The sequence below is a fragment of the Papio anubis genome, chromosome 13 (assembly GCF_008728515.1).
Source record: "Papio anubis isolate 15944 chromosome 13, Panubis1.0, whole genome shotgun sequence".
Classification (NCBI taxonomy): domain Eukaryota; kingdom Metazoa; phylum Chordata; class Mammalia; order Primates; family Cercopithecidae; genus Papio; species Papio anubis.
In genome coordinates this window covers 7,002,644-7,022,864 of record NC_044988.1, presented here as the reverse complement: position 1 = coordinate 7,022,864, position 20,221 = coordinate 7,002,644, and the positions used below count along the sequence as shown (strand labels likewise).

The 20,221-nt window shown below is 42.2% G+C and overlaps 1 protein-coding gene across 6 annotated transcripts in view; it reads left to right on the top strand.

The window, feature by feature from the left end:
- The window catches only part of SYK (spleen associated tyrosine kinase), a 78,362-nt gene that overhangs the window by 24,266 nt on the left and 33,875 nt on the right, over positions 1-20,221 (top strand). For all 6 annotated transcript variants that reach the window (XM_031654053.1, XM_021927675.2, XM_031654051.1 and 3 more), the window contains 5 exons: positions 5,388-5,475; positions 5,856-6,033; positions 8,875-9,084; positions 10,059-10,248; positions 19,837-19,977. In XM_031654053.1, coding sequence (XP_031509913.1) covers positions 5,388-5,475; positions 5,856-6,033; positions 8,875-9,084; positions 10,059-10,248; positions 19,837-19,977 — 807 coding nt within the window. The remainder of the gene's footprint in view (positions 1-5,387; positions 5,476-5,855; positions 6,034-8,874; positions 9,085-10,058; positions 10,249-19,836; positions 19,978-20,221) is intronic.

The window sequence follows — 20,221 nt, the reverse complement described above, 5'->3', positions numbered from 1 at the left end:
TGGTTTAAGCTATAGACTAAAAATATTTTAATTGCTTATCAGAAATATTTTAGAGCTAATATGTATATTTTCACAAACACACGGGGAACTTTCCATTATGTAATCAGTCATGAGAAAAGAATTGTGAGAATAATGTCAAATGTCCCATCATGTTAGCTAAGAGATAAATAACTTTCTTGAACTTGTTAATTTTCTCAGCATAAATAGTTGTTTTAATAATTCAGGCACAAAAAATATATATATGTCAGAACTTGAATTATCTATAGCATCTAGATAGTTGATGAAAAGTATGTGTTGATTTGAAGATGATTATCAATCAGATAATTGAAATGTTTCATAAAATTACTAACAGGCTGATGCATTTTAAACTTGTCTTTAGAAATTAGTATCATATTTCCAAGCACAGTGGCTCACGCCTGTAATCCCAGCCCTTTGGGAGGCCGAGGCAGGTGGATCACTTGAGGTCAAGACGAGCCTGGCCAATATGGTGAAAACTCGTGGTGGCACACACGTATACTCCCAGCTACTCAGGAGGCTGAAGCAGGAAAATCACTTAAGCCTGGGAGGCGGAGATTGCAGAGATCGTGCCACTGCACTCCAGCCTGGGCAACAGAGCAAGACTCTGAGAAAGAAAAGAGAAGAGAAAAGAAAAGAAAGTAGTAACATGCTTATACAATATAAACAAAATTAACTAAAGAATACAACTAGTAGTCTTTAAATGAATTAAACCCCTCCCAGTATTAGTCCTGGAATTTCTTTCTCTGCTGCTTTAAGCACAGAACCTTATCCTTCTTTTATGGAAAATAGGTGGAAATTGAAGAGCAGCATCCCTAAAGACTTCCAGGGAACTTTTCAGCTTTGCATTTCAAAGGCACATCCCCTAAGAGGATTAAACTGAAATATGTCCCAGAATTTCCAATTAAAACCCATTTTTCATGTTTTATTCCAACACATACATTGGTGATTATAATATTTTAAAACTTACATTTAAGTACAGGGCTCAGTGGGAAGAGAAAAAAGAAAGAAACATCCTCAAGTCATACTCTTTTGCTTGGTAATGCCTTAGTAGACTAGACCCTTGAGAAAATGTGTTTTCATATAATTAGAAAGGAACAGACTTTAGATCTTCGCTGTAAGAGAAGAGTAATTGCAGAGATCAGTGTTATTTTCATGGATATCGGAGCAAGGCTGATGGTAGCCTATTTCCTGGCCAACAGTCCACCCTCGCCTGTGGGGGGTCTACTGAACCAGGGTAATTCCTCCAAAAAAAGGAAACCACACCTAGTTTATTGCAGCCAATATTCTAAAGCCAACTGGCTCTTTTGTCACTATCATTGTGATGACTGATGACTATATTGTCATCTACATTACTGCTATTGCCTAATTTGAAAATGGCCCAAGAATCTGGGAGTAAAAATTAAGATCTAGTAAATGGATGTTAGGACCTGATACTCTGGAATCAGGAAACTCTGCATGGGCCTGTCAGTTCCATAGACCAATAATTTTTTCCTCTTTTGTTCACTTTTGGATCTCCAGCTTTTAAACATAGGCACTCAAAGAATACTTGTGAAGTACATTTTCTATTTGCAGTTAAACCTTACCAATAGGAAATCAGGGATAATAATTTATAACTGGACTTATTATTGCAGAGTGATGTCATTACCTGAATTCATAAAATTTAAGGAAAAATCACCAGTTGTTCTTTCGGAAGGTAGAAAGCTAAGGTGGCTCATGCCATCTAGTGGTGGACTGCGGGTTTGAGCCTGTTCTGAGTATTGGCGAAAATGAAGAGAATGGAATGGTCAGCATTTCATTTACACCTTGTTGCTCACCGTGCAGAACAGATGACACTTACTGATTAGGACAGAATGGATCTCTCAAATACAAACATAAAGAATAAAAGGCTAATAATAATGTAGACTGGAAATACATTTTTTATTAAAATTAAATGTCATTACTTTTTTAAAATAATATTTTTACAACTTATCGTTATGCCACTGTGCTCATTCTTTACAAACTCCTCAGATTTTTCTTTTTTCTTTTTCTTTTTGAAACGGAGTCTCGCTGTGTCTCCCAGGCTGGAGTGCAGTGGTGTGATCTCGGCTCACTGCAAGCTCCACCTCCCGGGTTCATGCCATTCTCCTGCCTCAGCCTCCCAAGTAGCTGGGACTACAGACGCCCGTCACCATGCCTGGCTAATTTTTTGTATTTTTAGTAGAGACAGGGTTTCACCATGTTAGCCAGGATGGTCTCGATCTCCTGACCTTGTGATCCACCCACCTCGGCCTCCCAAAGTGCTGGGATTATAGGCGTGAGCCACTGCACCCGGCCTAAATTTTTCTTTTTAACTGAGCATTTTCTTTTAGAGGTTGTTTTAGTTATTCTACTAAGTGGCATATTCACCAAGTGCTTTGGGAAAGATGAAACGTGGATTTTGCGTCATCTTTATCATAAAATAACTACTGTTCTTTTAACTGACTCAATAGGAAACCTCCCATTTCTTCCACATTCTTCCAACTGTGGCATCATTCTTTGCTCCAGTCCCATTAGTCACCAGAAAGCGATTAGGGGCAGGGAGCCCAGGGATCTGGGTAGGAGAGAGTTGATGTGGGGTTATTGAGAGCCGTGAGAGTTCTTTGTGGCTTGGCTTAAAAGGCTCATCATCACATAGTGGTCTGTGCTGGGCAGCATGGAAATGAAGCCCCAAGCTTCCTTGGCTATAAACATGGAGTTCTAACTTTCAAGGAAGATCTCCCATCTGTTTCCCGATCCATAAGCCAAGATAGACTAGGGCTGAACAACACACTGCTAGTAAGGGTATAAATTATTCATGCCCAGGGGGTTAGATTCTCTGTGTCCATCGCTACTAATTCTTACTCATTCCTGACACCCTAGTATCCCTTTCAGCATATTTTGACAACCCCATCTCTGTTTTAAAATTCTTCCCTACGGGATTCGTATGTCAGGGAATTACATTCTGGTTTAATTGGAACAAGCCATTTGGAAGTCCTCCTGGTCTGGAGAACATTCTGTGAGTGTAGAGAGGCTGCAACCCCAGGATAATGCCCTCAGTGGGAGGGACAGGAGGTCTTACGTCAAGAAGGGGTGATGCTCCCTCTCATCGCCTGTGATGGCTAGTCCGAGGACATCCTTTAATGCCATGTCTGTTCAAGTTTCGTCTTTGGATCTCAGAATGTGCCTACCTGCAAGGAAAATCAAAGGAGTTGAAATGACAGTAAATGTTAACACTTAAAGAGGCTTAAAAAAAAAAGAAAAAACAACAACAACCTATTTTCAGCCTAGAATTGGTTGCAGGAGGGAGAGAACTGGGAAAAAAAGAAGGATGGAAAGCCTAGGGAATCACCCAGTTTCTGTCACCCAGTTTGCACCCTGGGCTGCAGAAAAAGGTGAGACTTGCTTTCATTCAAGGACATTCACAGAGCGAAGCGCGTGGTCACTTGTAAGTTTGTAGAGTTGGTTCCCGAATCCACCCCACATCTGTAATTTCAATGCAGCCACAGTTAGCCATGGAGACACTCACATCTAGTGGCAGGCAGCAGGCACCACGTGCCCATGAGTGGCGGTGGTGCTATTGAATGAAATGGTCTTTCCTACCTGCCTCACTCAGCTTTCCAGAGGCAGGGTAATTGTATTACAAATCAGAAGTGAAACCACAGCACAGTCCTGTAATCATATGTAAATGTTTAAAAGAAATAGACTGTTGTTTGGAATTATTCATTCTTATTTCTCTTCATTAGCATAAAGGCTTGAGAGAGAGCTAATTTTTAAAGCACATTAGTTTATACTTCATTCACATCTTCTAGTTTTTAGAAGTTATTTTCATTCATTCGCCCATCCATTCATTCATATGTTTGTTCAACACATTTTTATTGAGCGTCCTTGTGGATGTGGCACAGTCCCCAGTGCGGTGAATAAATGTCTCCCCCACCTTGCACTTATATTCTATTTTTATTCTGATGTATCATAGTTACTTCTGTTAATCAGTTCAGTAAGAATGCTGAGATAGTCTGTGAGAAAAATGGATCCCGTCGACATCATTGTTACAGATAAGACCCGATGTCCTTTAGCCTCGTCAACGGGCTTGGGCCATGGTGAGCAATGCCTGCCTCTGAAGTACTCAGCAGACCGCGTGAAAGAAGAAAGTCTGGGTGTTTGGAAACAATGGCTGAGTGGTGGTAGTGGTGCATTGTGACCTCATTATTCTGCTTTTGGTTTCTGGCCTTGTAATATTAATAAGGCACATGAGGATTTAGTGTGTACCATAAGATAAGTGACTGTCATGTTAAGCTTTATGTCTCTGTTTCTTTAACTTTCTCCAAAATCTGGCAGTATCTCATTTCTTCGTGGCCAGTGTTAGGGCACTAAAGAGGTCAATCGATACATAGAATTGTGACTCAACTCACACTGAAAAAAAAAAAAAAAAATCTGAATCATGGTTCTCCTGTGAATTAAATTTAGTAGCAAGAATCTTGTTTTAATTTGGAAGAAAGGGTGGGTCAGGAAAACTCAAGACAGAGACTTTCAAAAGGGAAAGTCCTTAGGATAATGAGTAGATTTCCCTCCACCCAGTTGTTTCATGATATAAACTGATGTGGATCAAATAATAGGGAAGGTTGCTGTTAACAGGCTGCATAACTTTGTCTCAGATATGCCTCTATTACCTGCTGTGGGCGTCAGGAAGAATTGCCTTCCTTTAGCTGCACAAAGAGGAGCCCCCGTCTCACAGGGGTACTGATTTCCAGCAGCAGCCATGGCAGCAAGAGCATTGCTGGCCTAGGTGGCAGCGACTGGCCTTCCCTTGGGACCTGTAGTCACTGACCAGTGCCACCCTCTGCCATCCACCCCAATGCTGCTGCATCTCCACTGAAGATAAAGACTTGGGTGGAGACTAGGAAAACATACGTGCTTTGGAGCTGGGAAGTAGATGGGAGCAGCTGATGAGGACAAATTTTCCTCTTTAAATAATGTCCTTGTAATATGAAATTGAAGAGCACGAGTTAAAGGAGGAAAATGCATCCAAGGCGAACATGCACATCGTCAGTGACCTTTGGTAGGTGGGAATAGGATGTGCCAGGGGGTGAGTGGGCAAGCAGCTCTATCCAGGCCAGTGGAGTTGACTCTCACCACACCCTCTGAACACCTCGCAGGATCCCTTGAGTTGTAGCAGCACAAGCTTGCTTTAGCCTTTGCAAGATCCAAATAATTGCCCGAAGAATGAGATCAGCCTTATTTTCCTCCCTGTTCTTTCCTTTGTCTTTTCTGCAAAAGTTAAACTGTGATTATTGGAAAATAAAAATAAGTATGCAGATCAATTTAACAGTTGTATGGATGAAGAAAAATAACCTGTTGTCCTTTATGTACTTTAGCCCTCCCCTGCCCAAGGGAACCGGCCAGAGAGTACTGTGTCATTCAATCCGTATGAGCCAGAAGTTGCACCCTGGGCTGCAGAAAAAGGTGAGACTTGCTTTCATTCAAGGGACATTCACAGAGCGAAGCACGTGGTCACTTGTAAGTTTGTAGAGTTGGTTCACGAATCCACCCCACGTCCGTGATTTCGATACAGCCACAGTTAGCCACGGAGACACTCACATCTGGTGGCAGGTAGCAGGCACCACATGCCCATGAGCGGTGGTGGTGCTATTGAATGAAATGGTCTTTCCCACCTCCCTCACCCAGCGACGTTGGAAACGTCCCTGCCGCTCTTCAGAATTTCTCATCCCTTGCAACACTGATGCTACTCTGAGTTCACACTCCCATGAAAATCATGTTCTTGGAATGATGAATCCTGATGTGGGGTCCAGCTCCGGGTTGTATGTTTCTTGACTGCCTTGCAGGCCCCCAGAGAGAAGCCCTACCCATGGACACAGAGGTGTATGAGAGCCCCTATGCGGACCCTGAGGAGATCAGGCCCAAGGAGGTTTACCTGGACCGAAAGCTGCTGACGCTGGAAGACAAAGAACTGGGCTCTGGTAATTTTGGAACTGTGAAAAAGGGCTACTACCAAATGAAAAAGTAAGTCACAATGCTCCACCGGTCTCACCCTCATGTGAGCTCAGGTTCTAGACACGACTGAGAATAACAAAATGTAACCTGGCATGACTAAACCCTTTTTTTTATTAATGCTATCTTTCTCGTTCATTTCTGGTACTATTATAATGAAAGCCTTTAATGGCGAAAACTGCAATTACTTTTGCACCGACCTAAAAGAACATGCACCTTATGGAAAATTAGGAAATAGAAACAAGCAGAAACATAAGAAAATAAAAGCATCAATCTCTGGTGTGGTGGCTCATGCCTGTAATCTTAGCAATTTGGGAGGCTGGGGTAGGAGGATTGTTTGAGACCCAGAGTTTGAGACCAGCCTGGGAAACATAGCAAGACCCTGTCTCTACAAACACACACACACACACACACACACACACACACACACATTAAAAGATTAGCCAGGCATGGTAGTGCACACCTATAGTTCCAGCTGCTCAAGAGGCCAAGAGGTCAAGGCTGCAGTGAGCCATGATTGCATCACTGCACTACAGCCTCAGTAACAAAGCAAGGCCCTGTCTCAAAAACAAAGAGAAAAGAAAAGAAGAAAAACATCATATTTGTATAATACCATCCCAACACTACTACTGTTAACTAAACACTACTGTTAATTAACCTTATAGTATATATTTTTAGATCTTTAGTTGTACACACACATATTACTTAATTAAAATAAAATCATTCCATTATAACAATACAGTGTTTACATTTATTTTCTTTAATTTTATAGTTATGTCTCGTTTTCCTTACTGTGAAAATTGTTGATTCCAAATATGATTAGTATAATTATTTATTGGCTTTATCCTATGATTTCAAATAACAATACATATTATACAACAGTTAAAATTGCTAAATTTCTAAAATATCTTTGTATTTTTTTTTTTTGGTCTTTAGAAAGTATCCAACATGGAATGTACAAGTAAAAATACTGGTTTCTAAAGTCCTTTGAAACACACCCTCTCTTTGAATTGGTATGATACTAATATGAATGTGGTTGGATTTAGTAGCTTCATGGTATTTCAAATTTAAGGAATTTTTGTAAAAAAAAAATGTATGAGTAGGTAATTTATATGATTCAAGTAGGTTAAAAATATAGACAAAAGTATACACAGACATACATGCTTTTCGGCCAGGTGCCGTGGCTCACACCTGTAATCCCAGCACATTAGGAGTCCAAGGCAGGTGGATCACCTGAGGTCTGGAGTTCGAAACCAGCCTGACCAACATGGTAGAACCTTGTCTCTACTAAAAATACAAAAAATTAGCTGGGTGTGGTGGTGCACACCTGTAGTCCCAACTACTCAGGAAGCTGAGACAGGAGAATCGCTGGAACCTGGAGGAAGAGGTTGCAGTGAGGCAAGATCACACTGTTGTACTCCAGCCTGGGCAACAAGAGTAAAACTCTGTCGAAAGGGAGGAAGGAAGGAAGAGAGGAAGGGAAGGAAGGGAGGAAGGGAAGGAAGGGAAAGAAGGAAGGAAGGAGAGAGAAAGAAAAGAGGGAGGAAGGGAGGGAAGGAGGGAAGGAGGGAAGGAAGGAAGGAAGGAGAAATGCTTGCTTTCCAATCTGTCCCTTCCATTTGTTTTTGTGCATGTGCATCTCTGTGTATATACATATATACATATATACACACACAGATACACATACATGTATATACATATACACACACAAACATACACACACGTATACATTCACAAGTATATACATAAGCACATGTATACACACAATCAAAATTGGTTGTGATACTTATTTTAAAATATATTTGTATATCACAGTCATTTTGTACAATGAACAAAAATGTTTCTGTGTTAATCATAAGCTTTTTCAGTTTGTGAAAGGTTGTGATCTTTATTCTCTGCCTAAATTTGTGAATTAACATAGACATGACGGTGGACATAATTTCAACTAGAGAGTTTGGGGAGAGGAGAGGCTCTCTCGGTCAATTTTGCAAAAGTATGTCTTTACAATACTGAGTCTTTCAATCTATAAACACAGCCCATCCCCGCATTTACTAGGTCTTCTTCAGCCTCTCTCAGGAGAGTTGTTTACCTTTTCAAAGCATTACATTTAAATGTATCCTTTTAAATTCTGCACCTAGAAATTCACTTTCAGCGTTTATGAAAGGCATTTTATATTCACATTCATTACACGTAATCTGAGATGGTGAATCCCAAGATGTTACAGGAATTTGTGCATGTCATCGTTGGTGAGGTTTATTTACAAGTTATTTAAATATTTTACAGTTTAGGGTTTTTGCTTGGTTGGGACATTCTTCAGTACTGTTCTTCACCATTCTTTTTATTTTATTTTATTTTTTAGAAACAGGGTTTCCCTCTGTCATCCAGTCTAGAGTGAAGTGGCAAGAAACTCACTGCAGCCTTGAACTCCTGAGTCCAAGTGATTCTCCCACCTCAGCCTCCTAAGCAGCTGGGACTACAGGCTTGCACTGTCACGTCTAGCTGATTTTTTTTAGAGATGGGGTTTCACTATGTTGCCCAGGCTGATCTTGAACTTCTGGCCTCAAGCAATCCTCCCCCTTCAACCTCCCAAAGTGTTGGGATTATCAGCATGAGCCACCATGCCCAGCCCCCACCATTCTTTTTTAGTAATGGGGCATTACTCTCATTGTCTGTAAAATTAGGGAATATAGGTTGGAAGGCCAGCCATCCATTACAGGCTTCTGAAGACACATTGTCACTCTGAGGCAGGTATTTCCATGGGACTGGTTCCACGCGGGGATTACGCTTCACAGAAGATTATCTAGAAGTCAGGCATTTTGGAAAGTTTCTTGTGTGTTATGATTTCTCTTGCAGAGTTGTGAAAACAGTGGCTGTGAAAATTCTGAAAAACGAGGCCAATGACCCCGCTCTTAAAGATGAGTTATTAGCAGAAGCAAATGTTATGCAGCAGCTGGACAACCCGTACATCGTGCGTATGATCGGGATATGCGAGGCCGAGTCCTGGATGCTGGTTATGGAGATGGCAGAACTTGGTCCCCTCAATAAGTATTTGCAGCAGAACAGGTATTGTCAGGTGCCCCCACAGGTCTGGAAGCTATCCCCTAAGGGACAGGGCCCACCACTGGATGGGCTGAGCAGCCTGATTTCTGTGGGAAGCCTTCCCACCCTCCTGTGCCTTCCCTTATTGGTCCATACTCCGGGACCTTGACAGAGGGACAAAGGGAGACACAGTCTTTGGATTCAGCTCTGTTAGCTCTAGTTGTTCAGAGAAGAACTCATTCGACAGTTTTGTCTTTCTTTTCTTTCTGTACTCATTCAGTCTTGGCCTAGTGATAGACTCAGCCTCAGAATATCTTGACAGGGAATCTCCTTTCTCACTGGGAAGAACACATTCTTTTTAAAGAAACATTTAAAATAAGTGCTTTTCTAAGAGGTGACAGTTATGTTTTATCTGGCTGACCTTGTGTCCTCATGAATAATGACTTCTGAAAATATCAGTCGCTGCTAATTGATTACATCCATCAAGGGAATAATCGTGTTCTCATCTAAAGCTGTTGTTGAGATGAGGAAACTCACTTGGCGTAAGACAGAATGATGGCTACTGAGGAGCTTGCTTTGTTTGCTGTGCTATGTTTGTACTTAGATTGTCTCTTTAGTCTCCATGGAAGGGAGGTGTTCTTACCCTTTATAGGTGAGAAACTGAGACTCAGGGTTAGTTCTGTGACCTGTGCAATACTGGAACAAGGATTTAAGGTGGTGCCTGGCTGTCTGTGAACCAGGCCTCACCACTCTGTTATACTGCTTGTCTTGCAATTCCAAGCATGCCAGGAAACTCAATCCCATTGAACACCAGGAGAATATGGCATTCAGTCCTGAAGAGCTATATGCTAACAAAGTTATTTGTCACCACTTGTGAGTTTTGTTGTTTAAGAAGAGGGAAGGAGTAGATTCACCTACTGCCTGCATGAGGAGCATGGTTGTTTGTTGTGAAATGGGTCACTGTCGGTTATAGCTGATGAGAGCGTTGTGACTTTCAGACATGTCAAGGATAAGAACATCATAGAACTGGTTCATCAGGTTTCCATGGGCATGAAGTATCTGGAGGAGTGCAATTTTGTGCACAGAGATCTGGCCGCAAGAAATGTGTTGCTAGTTACTCAACATTATGCCAAGATCAGTGATTTCGGACTTTCCAAAGCACTGCGTGCTGATGAAAACTACTACAAGGTAAGTACAACTTAGCTAATATTCAGAGCAGCCGGTGGTAAAAAATACAAGATAAATGTATGTTTTCTTTATTTTACTATTGGTATGGTTTTAAAAAGCAATTTTGCTACTTAAAAAATAACTATATAAGAAATGTTCTCATAATCTTTGATTTTACTGTTTAAAAAATAAAAATAATATATCACACCTTGAGATTTACTCAATGTAGTATATTCTAAATTATGTTTCATGGAATGATCAGGAATCGAGGTATTAAGTGATGATTCATTTTGAAAAAAGAAGAATGGGATTCCTTCATTAAGTTAATTTCAAAAGTTTGGATTGGACAGCTTGATTCTTGCAGGATTTCCCCAAAGCCCTTTTCATGCTACTCAACATTACAAATCTCAGTAGAGGGTTTTGCTGCATTGCATCTCTCAAACCAGATTCATCCATGGCATCCTTTTCTGATAGGACATTTCATAACATCTGGTGGAACACTGTTCCACAGCATGGAGCTATTGGAGCTTGGAGCTCCAGTATTGCAGCTTGGAGCTCCAGTATCGCAGCTTGGAGCTATTCCAAAATAACCTTCTAATGAACACCTATCTACACATGTAAAAGTTAGGAAGTGAAGATTTATCAAATAAACTCATCATCTGTGTATGTCCACTACATATGTAGAAATTGTTCTATTGGCTTAACTGGTATCCTGAGGAGTTGAACTGTCAAAAAATAAATGCAGTGCTGGAAAGAAGAGATCTAGACAGTTATGTGACTGAAGCTAAAAGAAACCTATGCCCCTTAGTTTGGTGAGGTAGAGATTATCAAGAATTAAGGGTGGACTTCCAGCAAAACATAAAGTAGAAACTAGTTCTGGGTGCAGGCTTAGACTTCCTAAAAAATAATTTCACAGTGACCAATCCCCTTGCTAATATGACTTGACCCCTCTCTGAACCCTCAAATGAACCAATAACAACCAAAAGAAGAAACGATAAGAAAGCTTCATCTTCATATTAACTCATCCATGGTGTATACCTAGGGTCTGTGTTGACCAACTGGAAAATGTGATGGGATTGGGTCCCACTGAGTCAAAGAGGGTGCCGAGGGCAGGTTGACAACTCTGCTGGTCTCTGGTGAAGTCCATGTGCTCAGAAATAGATGGCAGACCCTGAAAATCTACCTAGTGGATGGCAGATGGGGTCCTGAGTTTCATGCCCTGCAGTGGTCAGAGACTCCACCCTGAGTGACAATACCCGCCCACTCACCTTTCCCTAAGAGGCAGTCCATGGACCAGTAGGTGATGGGGAACGGTGGACCTCAGCCAGCAAAGGGACTGCATGAAGGGTGAGCCACAAGAGCCAAGCTCTGAGGCAGGCAGGCAGACTCCACCATCTTGAGCACAAAGGCCAGGCAAGAGTATAGCAGGGCTCAGGCTGGCCCTCCTCACCCCATTCTTCATACAGTAGCTTCCCAGAAGGAAGCCCCTTCAGAGGTGAGCCACTGTGAGAAGGGCATCAGCATGGGCCTGGACAGAGACAGCAGGGAAACGGAGCAAGGGAGACAGCAGCCTAGGATGAGCAGCACAGGATACGCTGGAGAAAGAAGCCTGTTGTAAAGCTGCATGTACCTCATCATGATCATTAGACAGAAGGAGACAGCCTGTCTGAAACAAGGACACAGACGAGATAGAGAAGATGAAACATGAATGCTGGTCACCTTATCCACTGCTGTATAACAAATCACCTGAAACTTAGTGCCAAAAACACCACCAGGTGTTGGTTTCCTTGCCATCCTGCTGTGTGGGTAGGGCCGGGTGGGCAGGGTTTAGTGTGTCTGCTCACAACAGGGGGTTGTACGGTGGCCCGAGGGACAGGAGGAACGTTTCCACTCTGCTCACTCACACTACTCAGCCATGAGCAGCTGGTTAGACCCGGCCCATGCTGGAGACCTCTGCGGGGCTGTCAGCCAGCTCACCTGCACACAGCCTCTCCTTGGGGCCCTCGGGCTTCCTCACAGCATGGCAGCTGCAGGCTGAGAGCAGTTACCCAAGAGGCAGGAAGTGGGGGCTGCCAGGCCTATGAGGCCGGGCCCAGAAACTGCCTCAGGGTCACTACCACCTGATCCTGTTGGTCAGAGCAGCCAAGGCCGCCAGTTTCAAAGGATGGGATAGATAGAACCGCCCTTGTGAGGAGAAGCATCAAAGAGTCAAAGAACATGGGGCCAATTCTAAAACCACCATAGATATTAAACAGCATACCATTAGAAAGTAAACTAAACTAAAAAGTAAACCAAAGTTGTCTTTGGACAATCAATGAAGAAAAAAAGCCACTATGGAAATAAAAGCCATGTTGGAAGCAGAAAAAACAGACCAAACTACTGAAAAGACAGGGTAGTGGAGGATTTCTTTATGAAAAAAAAAGCAAAGTGACATGGAGAAGAATAAAAAGTGGGCCGGGAGCGGTGGCTCACACCTGTAATCCCAGCACTTTGGGAGGCTGAGGCGGGCGGATTACCTGAGGTCAGGAGATCAAGACCAGCCTGGACAACATGGTGAAAACCCGTCTCTACTAAAAATACAAAAATTAGCTGGGCGTGGTGGTGCACACCTGTAATCCCAGCTATTCGGGAGGCTGAGGCAGGAGAATTCCTTGAGCCCAGGAGGCAGAGGTTGCAGTGAGCTGAGATCGTGCCACTGCACTCTAGCCTGGCCAACAGAGTGAGACTCTGTCTCAAAAAAAAGAATAAAAAGTGAAACAAGATCAAAGAAAAGTTCTAGCTGTGGAAGCAAACGAACTCTGGCACTCAGGGAACCATGTGTGGCAGTGTGGATTTGTGCAGCATCATGACTGAAAACACAAGTGCTGTTTGATCCAGCAGCTCCTTCCGGGAGCAAACACACACATCTGGTAATGTGCGCTCTAGCACGGGCTGCCGTAGCAAAGATCTGGAAACTGCCTGACAGCTGCTCCACAGAGTTTGGTCCATTCAGTCATAGCAGATTCACAGCAAGCTCACAATGCAGCGCTTTTAAAAGTGACTTCATTTGCATGTGCTGACCTAGAAATATGTCTCCTATACATGGTTAGGCAGAAAAATTAAAGTACAGTGCAAAAAGAATATGCCCCTAGTTTGTTGACCAGAGAAAAGTAAATACTACCTATGTATGCATGTATCTAGGTTATTCTGGAGAGAGGCTAACTTTCATTGCATTTAGGATTTGTCAAAGGTTTACTTTTTTCATCCGTTCAGAATTCGGAAGAAACATGAAATAACACACATGGGTGTATTGTTCGTGACTTATAAGATCAACATTTTAAAATAGCACACCAGGTGATGGAAACAGAAGTATAATCAGTCATGTCATTTGGAAGAGAATGCCAGGGCACCTTATGGTCTCCAGACTGATGTACTGAATGTCTCCTTGTGATCCACCGTAGTGCCATGAAATCAGTGTTCGCCGAAATCCTGTCCCTCCCTCCACCGCAATGAGACCTCACACAGGTGACGTCAGCAGAAGATAACAAGACTCCGCTGTGTGCCCCCGAATCCCAGACCCAGCAGAGAGGGTTTGGCTATACAGTTTTGACCTCTGTACTATCACTGGCTTTTTAAAATTAGGATATTAGAAAGCTTAGATCATTTTTTTAATGATGCTAGCAAATAGTGTATGCTAAAATAATTGACCTGGGAGGAGAACTGATTAAGGTGGACAACTAAATGCAACTAGTATATGCTCCTCCGTGGAGCGGGACCAAAATAACAAGTACATATTCACACTTCCGATATGTGATCTAAGAGAGAACACGGATGCAACCGAGGAGCGACAGGAAGCACGGAAAGCATAGCAGAGGGAAATGAGGCAGGCTGCCTGGCCAGGAATGACTGGGGAGCTGGAAGAAGCTTCCAGATGTGGGGAAAGCATAAGTGAGAGATCCCTAGGGCTCCACATTCCAGCCAAGGACTTCTACAGTCCTAGCGACAGGAGAATCCCTCGACTCACGTGGGCCTTAAGACTACCACAGGGAGCTGCCTAGGGATCACACAGAGGCATTGCTCCAGAGAGGGAATTCACACTGAGTCCCCCAGGCTTCCGAGCTCTGAGTCGCTGCGGTTTGGTGCCATACTGAGAACCAAGCCCCCAAAGGACTGCATCTTGCCCTGGGACTATTGCTGATGCTGCCACCACCGGGCCAAGGACAGAGAGGAGAGTGGACACCGCCACACACCCCAGGGACAGATCCCCCTGCTGCTGCAGGCTGCTGTGGGACTGAGACACAAGCAAATCCCACCCCCTGTAGCTGCCTGCCTACACTGCTCCCCCTGAGAATGGCCCCAGCCTCCCCAGGAGCAGGCCCATAGCCAGCGCCATTCTGAGAGCCAAGCTTCCACAGGTCTGTGTCCTTCCCTGGGCCAGGGCTGATGCTGCCACTGCCGGGCCACACAGGGAGAAGAGAGGCCAGGCACTTTCACCTACCACAAAAGCAAATCCCACCACCACTGCTGAGGGCTGCTGTGAGACCAAGGCTCAAGGAGACTGCATATCCCACAGCTACCTGCCTACTCTGCACCTACTGAGAGTGGCCCTACCCTTTCTGGTGGCAGGTCTTCAGGGCCGCCACTCCTGGCAACCTAGAGACCACCCCTCCCTGCGTATCACAGCCAGCACCTGAATGCACTACCAGGGAACCTGAGCGCAAGTCCATTGGCCTAGTCACATGCCCCAATACTTGAGCATGACATCCTGTTGCAGCCACCGCCAACACCAACATGGACCACTGGGGTTCCAGTGAGTTGCCCTACCACCATTACTGCCATCACCCGCATCACACCCACTGCCCAGGAACCCAAGAACCCACCCACATGCCCAGCCACTGCAGCATCCAGACAGTCTACTGAAAGCCCAAGAATCAACCTGCTTGGACCAACTGACACCAGTGCTAGTGTATACCGCCCTAGAGCCCAAGGACAGGCATACTCAGCTCACTGCTGTCACCACTGTGGTCTGAAGACTGGCCCACCTAGCATCCTATTCACAGTACACCTTCACGACAGCCTCCACTAATAACCATACCCTGAGCCACTGAGAAAATCACAGATGTCACTGAGGCAGTTTATGGCCAAAGAAATTATACATAGACTAAATACTGCATTCACCCCAAATCAAACCCAAAGAGCTATAAAGCTATATATATATATATATCTCCAACAACATATATACATCTTCAGGAAAAAGACCTTTTCTACGAAAGCAATTTCAAAAAATTGGAAGAAATGACTGTTATACCATATGGGCAGATATCAGTGTAAAAACACAGGAAGCATGAACAAGCAAGGACATATGATACCTCCAGAGGAACGCATAATTCTCCAGCAAAACAATCCCAATCAAAAAGAAATTCACAAAACCCCAGATGAAGAATTCAAAATATTGATTTTAAAGAAGCTAAATAAGATATAAGAGAATTCTGAAAAACTATAATAGAGAGAATTCAGAAAAGCAGTTCAGGATATGAATGAGAAATTTATCAAGGAAATAGATATTTTTGAAAGAACCAAACAGAAATTCTGGAACTAAAGATTCGTTGAATGCAATAAAAAATATATCCCAAACTTCACTGATAGACTAGGTTAGGCAAAATAAAGAATCTCAGAACTTGAAGACAGGTCTTTTGAAACAATCTATTCAGACAAAAATAAAGAGAAAAGAATAAAAAAGAATGAGCAAACCCTTCATGATATATGGGGCAGTGCAAAGCAACTGAATATTCAAATCATCAATATTCCCAAGGTTGAAGAGAGAATGAACGATTAGAAATCCTATTTAATGAAATATTAGATCAAAAGTTCCCAAATCTAACAACAGACCTAGACATCCAGATACAGGAGGCCCAAAAGTCCCCAACAGATACAATGCAAAATCATCTTCTCCACAGCACGTTACAATCAAACCGCTTAAAATCAAAGCAAAAGTAAATATACTAAAAACAGCAAAAGAAAAGCTTCTCATCATCCATAAAGGAAGCAGCATTAGACTAACAGTGGACTTCTCAGCAGACACCTTACAGTCCAGGAGAGAAGGGGATGACATTTTCAAAGTGCTGAAAAAAAAGTACTGCCACCCAAGGAGACCATGTCCAGCAAAACTATCCTTCATAAATAAAGGAAAAATAAAGCCTTTCCCAGGTAAGCAAACACTGAGGGAATTCATCACCACTAGACTAATCCTAGAAGAAGTACTCAAATGAATCCTAAACGTGGGAGTAAAAGGACAATATTTACCATCATAAAAATGCACAAAAGTATAAAACTCACTGGTAAACCAAACATACAAATAATCCTGTTAAGTAGTGGGCTAAGAACATAGACAGACATTTCTCTAAAGAGGATATACGAATGGCCAACAGGTATATGAAAAAATGCTCAATATCACCAAATAGCAGGAAAGTGCAAATTACAAACACAGTGAGATACCATCTTATCACAGCTAGAATGGCTATATTAAAAAGATTTTTTAAAAAATGCTGGCAAAGATGCAGGAAAAAGGGGAACTCTTACACACTATTTGTGGGAATGTAAATTAGTATAGTCACTATGGAAAATAGTAGAGAGACTCCTCAAAACAAAAACAGGCCAGGCACGGTGGCTCACGCCTGTAATCCCAGCACTTTGAGAGGCCAAGGTGGGTGGATCATGAGGTCAGAAGATTGAGACCATCCTGGCTAACACGGTGAATCCCTGTCTCTACTAAAAATACAAAAAATTAGCCGGGCATGGTGGTGGTCCTGTAGTCCCAGCTACTTGGGATGCTGAGGCAGGAGAATGGCATGAATCTGGGAGGCGGAGCTTGCAGTGAGCCAAGATCACGCCACTGTGCTACAGCCTGGGTGACAGAGCTAGACTCCATCTCCAAAAAAAAAAAAAAAAAAAACTACACATAGAATTACCATATGATCCGGCAATCCTACTATTGGGTATTTATCCCAAGGCAAATAAACTTGTATCAAAGGGATACATACACTCATGTGCTTATCATAGAACTATTCACAATAGCAAAGATGTGGAATCAACGTAAGTGGCCATCAATGGATGAATGGGTAAAGAAAATGTGGTGTGTATATATATGTGTGTGTATGTGTGTGTGTATGTATACACATATATACATATATGCATGTGTATGTATACACATATATACATATATGCGTATGTATGTATATGTATATACATATATGTGTGTATATACATATATACGTGTATATATACATATATACATATGTGTGTATATATACACACATACATACACATATATAAACACACACACACATATATATGTGTATATATATAGCACACACATACATATATATGTGTATATATATAACACACACACAATGGAATACTATTTGGCCTGAAAAAGAATGAAATTATGTCATTTACTGCAACATGGATGGAACTGGAGGTCATTATGTTAGATGGCATAAGCCAAGTACAGAAAGACAGATGCCACACGTTCTTACTCATGTGTGGAAGCTAAAAAAAAAAGAGAGATTTCATGGAGATAAGGAATAGAATGATAGATACCAGAGGCTAGGAAGGGTGTATGGATGGGAGTGGAGATGAAAGAGGTTGGTTAATGGGTACAAACATACAATTAGACAGAACAAATGAACTCCAATATTTGAGAGCAGAGTGGGGTGACTATAGTTAGCAATATTATATTGTATATTTCAAAGTTGCTAGAAGAGAGGGCTTGAAATGCTCCCAACACATAGAAATGGTAAGTACTCAAGGTGCTAGACATCCCAAATACCCTGACTTGATCATTACACATTCCATGCATGTAACAAATACATGTACCCCATAAATATGTAAAATATTTTGTATCAATTAAAAAAATTTTAAAAAGAAATAATTGAAATTGGCTTAAAACTGTGGACATACGCACATTAGTACTTAAATATACTTATGAACAGCCCAGTATTTCTCGGATCATAACCATAAAGCAATATTCAGACTTGACTTGTCTGTTGCCATCTACATTCCCCATGAAGCTGTGTGTGACCAAAAGAAAAGATGAGAGGAGAAGACTAAAAGATGCAAAGATTTTATATTTAATATATTAAATAAATAATATAATATATTAAATAAATAATATATTAAATAAATAATATAAATAAATATATTAAATATATACATTTAAAAATTTTTAAATAATTTTAAAGCTTTTAAGATTTAATAGTATCTTTAAAATTCAGACTAAACATACAGACACACACACACACACACACGTACACACAGTATTTTGTGGCTCAGGATTTTATTCTTTGTTAAAGTTGTGATGAAATACATGTAACATGAAATTTATCAGCTTAATCATTTTTTTAGGTGTACAGTTTAGCAGTGTTAGGTACATTCATATTGTTGTACAACCAATATCCAGAACTCTTTTCATCTTGCAAAACGGAAACTCTGTCCCCATCAAATACCGATTCCCCATTCTCCCTCCCTACTAGACCCTGGCAACCAGCATTGTACTTTGTCTGTATGAGTTTAGCTACTCTTGGTACCTCACCAGAACCATACAGTATTTGTCCTGGCTTATTTTGTTATGGGTGGAGGGTGTCCAGCTTTTTGGCATCTTGTACGAAGAACTGGACAAAACGCACAAACACAACAAGGAAACAATGAAGCCATAAAAGCAGAGATTTATTGAAAACAAAAGTACACTCCACAGGGTGGGAGCGGGCCTGAGCATAGGGTTCTAGAGCTCAGTTACAGAGTTTTCTGGGGTTTAAATACCCTCTAGAGGTGTTCACTGGTTACTTGGGGTACACTCTATGTAAATGAAGAGGCTAAAGTGAAGTTACAGAGTTATTTACTTGGTGTACACCCTATGTAAATGAAGAGGATGAAGTAACGTTACAAAGTCATTTACTGAGTGTACGCCCTGTGTAAATGAAGAGGATATTTCCTGTCATATCTGAAGTGTTTCCATTCGATTTAGTTCTAGGAAGTCCTTAGGTTCCCTGCCTCCAGGCCCTATTCTCCTGTCTCAGTTTCACTCAGCATAATGTCCTCCAGGCTCGTGCATATTGTAGTGAATTCCCTTCCTTTTGAAGGCTGAATACTATTCCATTGTCTATATAGACGGTGTTTTGTGTATCCACTCATCTGCTGAAGGACACTTGAGTTACTTTCATGTTTGACTATTGGGAATAATGCTGCTATGAACATGAGTGTACACAATTTTATGCTTTTCTTTCTTTCTTTTTTTTTTTTTTTGAGATGGAGTCTCTCGTTCTGTCACCCAGGCTGCAGTGCAGTGGTGTGATCTCAGATCACTGTAACCTCCGCCTTCTGGGTTCAAGCAATTCTCCTGCCTCAGCCTCCCAAGTAGCTGGGATTACAGGCACCCACCACCACACCTGGCTAATGTTTGTATTTTTAGTAGAGATGGGGTTTCACCATGTTGGCCAGGCTGGTCTTGAGCTCCCGATCTCAAGTGATCTGCTCTCCTCAGCCTCCCAAAGTGCTGGGATTACAGGCATGAACCATTGCGCCCAGCCCACAATTTTATTCTTAATGGAATTTCTCCCTCTGCTTTGCTTTTAGGCCCAGACCCATGGAAAGTGGCCTGTCAAGTGGTACGCTCCGGAATGCATCAACTACTACAAGTTCTCCAGCAAAAGCGATGTCTGGAGCTTTGGAGTGTTGATGTGGGAAGCATTCTCCTACGGGCAGAAGCCGTATCGAGTGAGCCGCTCCTCTTTCGTTTTCTCACTGTGGGGCCGTTAGAACAGATAAGCACCAGACTGTCTTTACAGGAACTTAAAAACCCTAAAATCTGAGCACCTCTCTGAGTCTCTCGTTATCTTTTACCAGTAAGCAGTTAATGTGCCCTCAGTCTGTTCCAAACTGAGGACGAAATATGTGATGCTCGCTGAAGAGTGTGCTTTTCCCATTGTGTGCCAACGCACGTAAATACACACAAAATACA